The following is an 11,103-nucleotide window of genomic DNA, read 5'->3' on the forward strand; positions in this document are numbered from 1 at the left end:
TTCAGTGCCAGGCAAATTAGCTGAAACTACAATAAAGAACAAAATGGCAAATGAAATGTAATGTGGATAAATGTAAAGTAATGCACGTTGGAAAAAATAACCTCAACTATACATACAATATGATGGGGGCTAATTTAGCTACAACAAGTCAGGAAAAAGATCTTGGAGTCATCGTGGATAGTTCTCTGAAGATGTCCGCGCAGTGTGCAGAGGCGGTCAAAAAAGCAAACAGGATGTTAGGGATCATTAAAAAGGGGATAGAGAATAAGACTGAGAATATATTATTGCTCTTATATAAATCGATGGTACGTCCTCATCTCGAATACTGCGTACAGATGTGGTCTCCTCATCTCAAAAAAGATATACTGGCACTAGAAAAGGTTCAGAAAAGGGCAACTAAAATGATTAAGGGTTTGGAACGGGTCCCATATGAGGAGAGATTAAAGAGGCTAGGACTCTTCAGCTTGGAAAAGAGGAGACTAAGGGGGGATATGATAGAGGTCTATAAAATCATGAGTGATGTGGAGAAAGTGGATAAGGAAAAGTTATTTACTTATTCCCATAATACAAGAATTAGGGGTCATCAAATGAAATTAATGGGCAGCAGGTTTAAAACAAATACAAGGAAGTTCTTCTTCACGCAGCACACAGTCAACTTGTGGAACTCCTTCCCTGAGGAGGTTGTGAAGGCTAGGACTATAACAGCGTTTAAAAGAGAACTGGATAAATTCATGGTGGTTAAGTCCATGAATGGCTATTAGCCAGGATGGGTAAGGAATGGTGTCCCTAGCCTCTGTTTGTCAGAGGGTGGAGATGGATGGCAGGAGAGAGATCACTTGATCATTACCTGTTGGTCCACTCCCTCTGGGGCACCTGGCATTGGCCAATGTTGGTAGACAAGATACTGGGCTAGATGGACCTTTGGTCTGACCCGGTACGGCTGTTCTTATGTTCTTATGTTATGTAACAGAATTGTGAAGACACATAGATGAACATGATTTGTTGGGGAACAGTAAACACAGCTTTTGTAAAGGGAAATCACGCCTCACCAATCTACTAGAATTCTTTGAGGGGGTCAACAAGCATGTGGACAAGGGGGATCCAGTGGATATAGTGTAGTTGGACTTTCAAAGCTTTTAACAAGGTCCCTCACCAAAGACTCTTCAGCAAACTAAGCAGTCATGGGATAAGAGGGAAGGTCCTCTCATGGATTACTAACTGGTTAAAAGACAGAAAACAAAGGGTAGGTATAAATCAGGGGTCCCCAGCGCGGTGCCTGTGGGTGCCATGGCACCCGCCAGGGCGTCTAAGTGCGCCTGCGTAGTGGCCGGCGGACGAGCATCCGCCGAAATGCAGCCGAGAAGCAGCGTCATCCAGAGGCGTCGCCGCTGAAATGCCACCGATTTTCAGTGGCATTTTGGCAGCGACGCCTCTGGGTGACGCTGCTTGTCGGCGGCATTTCAGCGGCGCCGCCTATTGACGTTGCCACTTGTCGGCGGCATTTTGGCGGATGCTCATCCGCCGCCACGGTCCTCCGTGGCTCGTCGTCTGGCACCCGCCAGACAAAAAAGGTTGGGGACCACTGGTATAAATGGTCAGTTTTCAGAGTGGAGAGGTAAATAGTGGTGTCCCCCAGGGGTCTGTACTGGGCCCAGTCCTGTTCAACATATTCATAAATGATCTGGTAAATAGTGACGTGGCAAAATTTGCAGCTGATACAAAACTACTCATGACAGTTAAGTCCAAAGCAGACTGCGAAGAGCTACAAAGGGATCTCACCAAACTGGGTGAACTGGGCAACAAAATGGCAGATGAAATTCAATGTTGATAAATGCAAAGTAATGCAGATTGGAAAACATAATCCCAACTCTACAGACAAAATGATGGGGTCTAAATTAGCTGTTACCACCCTTGAAAGAGATCTTGGAGTCACTGTCGATAGTTCTCTGAAAACATCCACTCAGTGTGCAGCGGCAGTCAAAAAAGCTAAGCGAGTGTTAGGAACCATTAAGAAAGGGATAGATAATAAGACAGAAAATATCCTAATGCCACTATATAAATCCTCGGTACGCCCACATCTTGAATACTGCGTGCAATTCTGGTCACCCCAGCTCACAAAAGGTACATTCGAATTGGAAAAGCTGCAGAGAAGGGCAACAAAAATGATCAGGGGGCTGGGAAAGCTTTAGTATGAGGACAGATTAATAAAACTGGGACTTTTCAGCTTGGAAAAGAGACAACTAAGGGGAGATATGATGGAGGTCTATAAAATCATGACTGGTGTGGAAAAAGTGAATAAGGAAGTGTTATTTACTCCTTCACATAACACAGGAACCAGGGGTCACCCTATAAAAGTAATAAGCAGTAGGTTTAAAACAAGTAACAGGAAGTATTTCTTTACCCAACACCCCGTCAATCTGTGGAACTCATTTCCAAGGGATGTTGTGAGGCCAAAAGTATAACTGGGTTCCAAAAAGAACAAGATAAGTTCCTGGAGGACAGGACTATTAGCCATCAGTGACTATTAGCCAAGCTGGTTAGGGACACAACCCCATGCTCTGGGTGTCCCTAAACATCTAACTGCCAGATGCTGGGACTGAACAATGGGGGATGGATCACTTGTTAATTGTCCTGTTCTTTTCATTCCCTCTGAAGCCCCTGCCCCAGCCACTGTCAGACGACTGGATATTGGGCTAGATGGACCATTGGTGTGACCCAGTGCGGCTGTTCTTATGTTCTTATCTATCCATCTATGCATCCCCATACATCCCCCTATCTAATCTATCTATCTATCTATCTATCCCCATCCACACCCTCTAGCTATCTATCTAGCTACATCCTCCCCTCTATCTAATCTATCTATCTATCCCCATCCACCCTATCTATCTATCTATCTATCTATCCCCATCCATCTATCTATCTATCCCCATCCACCCCCTCTATCTATCTATCTATCTATCTATCCCCATCCACCCCATCTATCTAGCTAATCTCTCTATCCCCATCGAGGGTGACCAGATGTCCCGATTTTATAGGGACAGTCCCAATTTTGGGGTTTTTTCTTATATAGGCTTCTATTACCCCCCACCCCGTCTCGATTTTTCACACTTGCTGTCTGGTCACCCTATCCCCATCAACCCCATCTATCTATCCCCATCCACCCCATCCATCTAATCTATCTATCTATCTAACATAGCCCACAAAAATTATTTTAAACTTTTCTTATGTCAAAAAGACTCTCCTCCCAGATTTAACAGAAAAGCATGAAGTGCAGACTCCATTACCAGAGCCTGTAGAAAATTAAATGTTTAAAAAAAAATTGGGAAAAATGTACAAGAAGGTTTTGTTGCTTTGGTTTTCGAGCTGGATCTATTCACACACACACACCCCTCCATTTTCTACTGATTTTCTTTTAAAAAGCAAACATACATCTGTATTTTTTTAAAATGAGATCTACCTTTAGAAAATGATTTTTTTTAAATGTTGGACAAATTCAAATGCCATCCAAGGAGTTAAGTGCCGTGTGCCCAAACTGAGCAACCCAAAGCGGAGAATGAAAGAAAAACCAGTAAAAACTTTGAAGAGATTTCTTTTAAATCAAAACTCCTGTGATTGCCAAAAATGTAAATTTTGCAAATTGGAAAATTAGCTATTAAAAAATTTTGGACCGATTTTTTTTGGAAGGGAAAATGGGCTACCATGTGACAAAACTGACCAATCCAACATGGCAATGAGGAAACAACAAAAACCAATAAACAAAAAGCCTTGAGTTGATTTTTTTTTAAATAAAAAATTTTGGAGGTGCAAAAAATTGTAATTTTTCAAAATGGGGTTTTCTAAAGCAAATGATTTTATTATAAATGTGGAACATATGCCACAGAGACATTACACTGACCAACTTCAAACTGCCAAGAGAAGAAAATATAACCACCATGAACTCATTTTTTTTTTAATTGTTTCTTTACCAAAAATTGTAATTTTGGAAAATAAAAAATTTATGTTTATTTTACTTTTTTTAGAAAATGATCTTTACATTTTGGACTAACGCTTCCCTGGGACCACACTGGCCGATCTGAACTGGCAATAAGAACGAATAAATAAATAAATAACCCCACCTTGAAGAGATTTTTTTTTTGTCAACAATTTTTCCATTTGCAAAAATTGTAATTTTTACACAGAAAAGAATTTATCTGAACATTTTGGAGACTCAATGGAGCAACATAAAGTGGCAACGAGCAGGAGATAATAATAATTATTGTATAGTACCAGTAGATTGCAAAGCGCTTCACAAAAGAGAGACTTTGGCAAAGGGAGAAACTGAGGCACAACAGAACACAGGTTTGCTGCAGCCCTGTGCAGTGCTCTACCCACTAGGTCGGATTGCTCTGAAGAGAGTCCCCTGTAAGACATGAAGCTGAAGGGGTCAGCATGGGGGTTGTGGGTTGGATTTTAGATCTTTATTTCTCTTTTCCTTTCTGTTTAATAATTCTAATATTTCTGGGTTCTGACCTACCAGCTTCTACTACCTTGTCGTTAAAAAAGGGAACAAAATCTAAATTTTTAAATTAAAAATATTCAATTTAAATTATATTTTTAATTTGATTGCATTCACTTTAAAATGATTAATATTTTAAATCATATTATTCTATTTTACTTTTAAAATGTTAACATTTTAAATTTTCAATTTTTTATTTTCACTTTTATGTTACATTTAAAATGGTTACAATTTTAAATTGTATTTTATTTTTAATTTTTTAATTTTAATTTAAAAATTACAATTTTACATCTTATTTGATTTCCATTTTTCATTTTCATTTTCTTTTAAGATTATTAAAAATGTAAATCTGATTTTAATTTTTAATTTAGATCATTTACTTTAAAATTTATTAAAAATGTAAATCTGATTTTATTTTAACATTAATGGTTTTATTTTATTCTATTTTAATTTACTTTATAGTTATTAAAAGGTTAAACTTTCAATCATATTTCATTGTAATGTTTCGTTGTGGCTAGTTTAATTTAGTTTAAAAATATTAACATTTTAAATCTTACTTTAATTTTTAGTTTAATTTTATTGTCCTGTACATATAAAATATTTTATTTTTGATGTAACCATTGTTTTAAAAGGGATTTTCTTTTGTTGGAACCTCAATTCTATCTTAAAGAAGTATTTTTTGGTCTGGGAATCTCCTTAATTAATTAATTAATTTAATTAATTAAATGGTTTATGCCCATAAATCCAACTTCACAAAGTTTTTTGTCTGGGAATTCCCTTGCTTCTTGTGTCTCTCCCTGGGATGTACCATGTGTAATGAGTTGGGGTGGGGGGTCTCAGCCTTGCCGTGGGGTGGGTCCTTGCCATGGGATCTACCATGTGCGGTGAGTTGGGTGAGATCTCAGCCCGACCCTGGGGCGTGGGTCTCTTCCAGTCATTCCTGGGGGCTGTCAGTGTCCCCCGATTGCACAATGGGGCTAACTGGGGGCTGGTTTCAGGGTCAGCTTTGTGTTCCCCGGAGCTTGATCCCTCGGTGCATTTCCAGAAGCGGCACCACAGCTGGACGAGTCACCCCCCCATCCCCAACAACACAGTGCCCCTCCCCCTACCACATATTCCCCTCCCCAAAAATGAACCATCATTCTCCTGCCTTCTCTTATTACCCCTCCCCACCCCTCTGATCAGACCCATGGACCCATCTACCCTGGTATCCTGTCCCCTGGATCAGACCCACAGGCCCATCTACCCTAGTATCCTGCCCCCTCTCTGCACCCCGGATCAGACCCACAGGCCCATCTACACTGGTATCCGGCCCACCCCCCCAAATGGGCACCCCCTGCTCCCTCCGCCCCCCAAAGGAGTTCGCAGACGGCCATACAGAGCCAACATCTTTATTGAGTCCGCTGGGTGAGCGCCTGGGACAGCCCCTTAGTATGACAATATGCGCCCCCCCAGACACAGTCATTCCCTTCATGTGCCCCCCCCCCGACACAGTTGTTCCCTCCTCCCCACATCCCTGGAGGGATAGTGCCTGGTGGGGGGGTGGCTCCTTCCCCCGCCCACTGAATCCCCAGGGGTTGTGGCATCACATAGGGCAGTCGCTAGGGGCAGCAGCCCTGACCCCCAGCCTCACTCCATCCCTCCGGGACCTGGCAAGATCCAGGGGTCCCTGCCCCCCTCTTCCTGGGATCCCAGTGCAGCTGGGGCGGGGCTGAACCTCAGCCTTGCTCCATCCCCAGTGACCCCATCTCCCAGGGACCCCTAACTTCATTCCATCCCCGATGCCCCCCATCCCCAGGGAGCCCAGTGCAGTTGAGGGGGCCTGACTCCCAGCCTCACTCCATCCCCCCGGGCCGCCGGTGCTCTCAGGGGGTCCCCACCTCCTGGCTGCCCTCCCCTGCCCACCCAGGCCGGCCCTCACCCCCGTCAGCCCAGGCGCCCGGCCCGGCGCCCTGGTAGCAGGCCTCGCGGGCGTGTTTGCGCTTGGCGTGCCGCCGGAGGGTGTTGCGCTCGGTGAAGCGCAGGCGGCAGAGTGGGCACTGGTAGGGCTTCTCGCCCGTGTGCACCCGCTGGTGTCGCAGCAGCTCGCCCGACTCCCGGAAGCCCTTCTGGCAGACGGCGCAGCGGAAGGGGCGCTCGCCGGTGTGGATGTGCCGGTGCCGCTGGAGGTGGGAGGCCCGCTTGAAGGCCTTGCCGCAGGCCCGGCACAGGTGGGGCTTGTGCTCCGAGTGGCTGATGCGGTGCCGCTCCAGGTCCGAGAGGTACAGGAAGGCCCGCCGGCACACGGGGCAGCAGTGCGCCCGCCGGGGGGCCGGGGCCGGCCCCGCCTCCAAGTCCCGCCGGGACACCGTGTAGGGCACGCCCTGGGCGTCGATCAGCAGCAGGTTGTCCTCTGGTTGGCCCTCATGGGGCGATGGTGGGACGCCCGCTCCTGCTGCCTCCGGGGGGAGGAGCCAGCCGGGGCCGGCCAGCCGGCTGCGGTAGGGGCCCCGTGGCTTCGGGGGCGGGGCTCGTGGGGGGTCCCCAGCCCGGGGCCACCCTGTCAGGGCCGAGTGCAGCTTGGGACCCCACGTCGCCCTTGGGCCTGGCTTGGGGGGCTCCGGCTGGGCCAGCGACACCCCCGGGCACTCCGGCCGCCTGCCCCGGGCTGCAGCCTCGCCCCACTTGGGCGTGGGCTGGGTGTAGCGGGCACTGGCTGGCCAGATCCCCGTCACCTCCAGGTCCTGCCAGGCGTGGCTGCCAGGGTGGCCCTCGCCTCCCTCTGCCGTCTTCGAGGGCGGGCTGCCCCCCTGCGCGCCGTCCCACTCCCTCCGCTGAGCTGGCTCCATCCGGCGGCTGTGTCGGCACTCCGTTCGCCTACCTGGCCATCGCTGCGGGGCAAGGGGACAGGTTGAGAGCTGGAGACGCCCCAGAGGGTCCCATCTACCCTGGAGCCAGGGCGGGATCGTTCTGTCATCTACTCCCCGCCCCCGACACTGTCAGTGATGGAGAATCTACCAGTGGTTAATTACTCCCACCATTAAAAAGGGATGCCTCGTTTCCAGTCGGAATTTGTCTAGCGTTAGCTTCCAGCCATTGGATGGTGTTAGATCTTCCTCTGCTAGACTGAAGAGCCAGTTAGTATATATTTGTTCCCCAGGGAGGTACTGATAGCTGGGGAACAAGTCACCCCTGAACCTTCTCTCTGTGAAGCTAACTAGATCGAGCTCCTGGAGTCTCTCCCTCTCAGGCGGGTTTTCTCACCCTTTAGCCGTTCTCCCGGCTCTGCTCTGACCCCTCTCCGATTCATCACCATCCTTCCTGAATGGTGGGCACCAGAACTGGACACGGGATCCCAGCAGCGGTCGCCGCAGAGCCAGATCCAGGGGTAAAATAACCTTTCTGCGCCTACTCGAGATTCCCGTTTCCCATGATTGTATTAGGTCTTTTGGCCACAGCGTGGCACCGGACTCCTGTTCTGCTGATTATCCACCACGCCCCCCCCAAATCTTTGTCAGAGTCGCTGCTCCCCAGGTGAGAGTCCCCCAGCCCGCACGCACGGCCGACATCTCTGTTCCTAGCTGGATACACTGGCATTTAGCCGTATTAAAACTAGGGCTGTCAAACGATTAAAAACATTATTTGCAGTTTTAATCGCACCATTAAACAATAATAGAATACCAATTGAAATGTGTTATAAATATTTGTCGGTGTTTTTCTACTTTTTCAAATATGCTGATTTCAATTACAACACAGAATACAAAGTGTACAGTGCTCACTTTATATTATTATTTTTTATTACAAATATTTGCACTGTAAAAATGATAAAAGAAATAGTATTTTTCGGTTCGCCTCAGACAAGTCCTGTAGTGCAATCTTCTCACCAGAAAGTGCAATTTACAAATGTAGATTTTTTTGTTACGTAACTGCACGCAAAACCAAAATGATGTAAAACTTTAGCGCCTACAAGTCCACTCAGTCCTACTTCTTGTTCAGTCAATTGCTCAGACAAACAAGTTTCTTTACATTTGCAGGAGATAATGCTGCCTGCTTACATTGCACCAGAAAGTGAGAACAGGCGTTCACATGGCACTGTTGTAGCCGGCGTCACAAGATATTTACGTACCAAATGCGCTAAAGATTCATATGTCCCTTCATGCTTCAACCACCATTCCAGAGGACATGAGGCCATGCTGATGACGGGTTCTGCTCGAGAACGATCCAAAGCAGTGTGGACCGACGCATGTTCATTTTCACCATCTGAGTCAGATGCCACCAGCAGAAGGTTGATTTTCTTTTTTGGTGGTTCGGGTTCTGTAGTTTCCACATCGGAGTGTTGCTCTTTTAAGCCTTCTGAAAGCATTCTCCACACCTCATCCCTCTCAGATTTTGGATGGCACTTCAGATTCTTAAACCTTGGGTCGAGTGCTGTAGCTATCTTTTGAAATCTCACATTGGTACCTTCTTTGCGTTTTGTCAAATCTGCAATGAAAGTGTCCTTAAAATGGACAGCATGTGCTGGGTCGTCATCCGAGACTGCTATAACATGAAATATATGGCAGAATGCAGGTAAAACGGAGCAGGGGACATACAATTCTCCCCCAAGGAGTGCAGCCACAAATTTAATTAATACATTATTTTTTAACAGCATCATCAGCATGGAAGCATGTCCTCTGGAATGGTGGCTGAAGCATGAACGGGCATACGAACGTTTACCATATCTGGCACATAAATATCTTGTACCGCCGGCTACAAAAGTGCCATGCGAATGCCTGTTCTGACTTTCAGGTGACATTGTAAATAAGAAGCGGGCAGCATTATCTCCCGTAAATGTAAACAAACTTGTCTGTCTGAGCGATTGGCTGAACAAGAAGTAGGACTGAGTGGACTTGTAGGCTCTAAAGTTTTACATCATTTTGGTTTTGCGTGCAGTTACATAACCAAAAAAATCTACATTTGTAAATTGCACTTTCTGGTGAGAAGATTGCACTACAGGACTTGTCTGAGGCGAACCGAAAAATACTATTTCTTTTATCATTTTTACAGTGCAAATATTTGTAATCAAAAATAAAAATATGAAGCGAGCACTGTGCACTTTGTATTCGGAGTTGAAATCGATGTTTGAAAACGTAGAAAAACATCCAAAAATATTCATAATACATTTCAATTGATATTCTATTGTTTAACAGTGCAATTAAAACTGTGATTGAACACGATTAATTTTTTTGAGTTAATTGCGTGAGTTAACTGCGATGAATTGCCAGCCCTAATTAAAACGCATCGTTTGCTTGCACCCAGTTTTCCAAGAGACCAGATTGCTCTGAGTCAGTGACCTGGCCTCTGCGTTATTTCCCAGGCCCCCAGTCTTTGTGTCATCTGCAAACCTGAGCGGTGATTTTATGTTTTCTGCCAGGCCATTGATAAAAACATTAAATCACGTAGGGCCAAGAACCGTAGGGACCCCACTAGAAATCACGTAGGGACCCCACTAGAAACACGTGATGATTCCCTGCTAAAAGTTACATTTTGAGCCCTCTCAGTTGGCCAGGGGTTTTTTTAAGCCATTTATTGTGGGCCACGTTCATTTGGTATCGTTCTAGTTTCTTAATCAAAATGTTGTGCGGTACCAAGTCAAATAACTTGCAGAAGTCTAAGGCTATTAAATTGGCATTATTATCTTTAGCAACCACTAGATGCCACTCCCCTTGCAAAGCTGGAGAAAGAACCCAGGAGTCCTGGCTCCCAGCCCCCCTGCTGTAACCAGCAGACCCCACTCCCCGCCCAGAGCAGGGGATAGAACCCAGGAGTCCTGAGTCCCATTCCCAGCAGCTTCCTGCTCCTGTCCTCCAATCCACCTTCCTTCTCATCCCTCCTTTCCCCCTCTGGCCCCCCACCAATTCCCTCTTCTCCCCTCTCCATAACAGTGCCCCCCACACCTGCCCTCCCCAGCTCTCTCCATTCCCTGGACTGCTCCCTCTGGGCACCTGTCCCTCCAGGGCACAGATATGCCCCCTGTCCCTAGCCAGTGTCCACTGCCTGCACCTAGGAAGGTGATCAGGAATGTGCAGCGCCTTGCACCTCCTGACATACTGTGCCGCCCTGCCAGGGCCCAGGAGGGGCGCCTCTCCCGTGGCAGCAGGGCTGGATGCGGGCAGCTTCTGAGACAGCTGTATCAGACGGAGGGAGAGCGGCGGGTGTAGGGCATGAGAGCCAGGGCCTTGCCCGCCTTCCAAACGGGGAGGGGGCGGAGATGGAATGGGCATGGGTGTGTCTGTCTGTCCTCTGTCTATGTGTCCCTGTGTCTGTCTGCCTGTCTGTGCGTCCCTGTCTGTGCATCTTGGTGTCTGTCTCCGTGTGTCCTGTGTCTGTCTGTGTGTGCATCCCTGTGTCTATCTGCCTGCCTATGTCTGTCTGTGTGTCCTCTGTCTGTGCATCTGTGTGTGTCTGTCTGTCTATGTGTTCCTATGTCTGTCTGTGCATCCCTGTGTCCATCTGTGCATCCTTGTGTCTGTCTGTTTGTGCATCCCTGTGTGTGTCCTGTGTCTCTGTGTGTCCTGTGTCCGTCTGTATGTCCCTGTGTCTGTGCATCCCAGTGTGTGTCTGTCTGTGTGTCCTGTGTCTGTCTGTGC

General features: G+C 47.0%; 2 protein-coding genes across 2 annotated transcripts in view; both read right to left on the bottom strand.

Annotated features, from left to right (window-relative positions):
* ZNF865 (zinc finger protein 865) overlaps positions 1-5,374 on the bottom strand; it is a 12,494-nt gene extending 7,120 nt beyond the window's left edge. Inside the window, exon 1 of the mRNA XM_029912965.1 lies at positions 5,360-5,374. Within this exon, the coding sequence (XP_029768825.1) occupies positions 5,360-5,374 (15 nt within the window). The remainder of the gene's footprint in view (positions 1-5,359) is intronic.
* A 529-nt stretch (positions 5,375-5,903) lies between these two features.
* The window catches only part of LOC115271312 (zinc finger protein 568-like), a 5,881-nt gene continuing 681 nt past the window's right edge, over positions 5,904-11,103 (bottom strand). The window contains exon 2 of the mRNA XM_029912961.1: positions 5,904-7,365. Coding sequence (XP_029768821.1) covers positions 6,361-7,365 — 1,005 coding nt within the window. The 3' untranslated portion in view covers positions 5,904-6,360. The remainder of the gene's footprint in view (positions 7,366-11,103) is intronic.

This window comes from Terrapene carolina, unplaced genomic scaffold (genome assembly GCF_002925995.2).
Source record: "Terrapene carolina triunguis isolate 2854851 unplaced genomic scaffold, T_m_triunguis-2.0 Scaffold401, whole genome shotgun sequence".
Lineage (NCBI taxonomy): Eukaryota > Metazoa > Chordata > Testudines > Emydidae > Terrapene > Terrapene triunguis.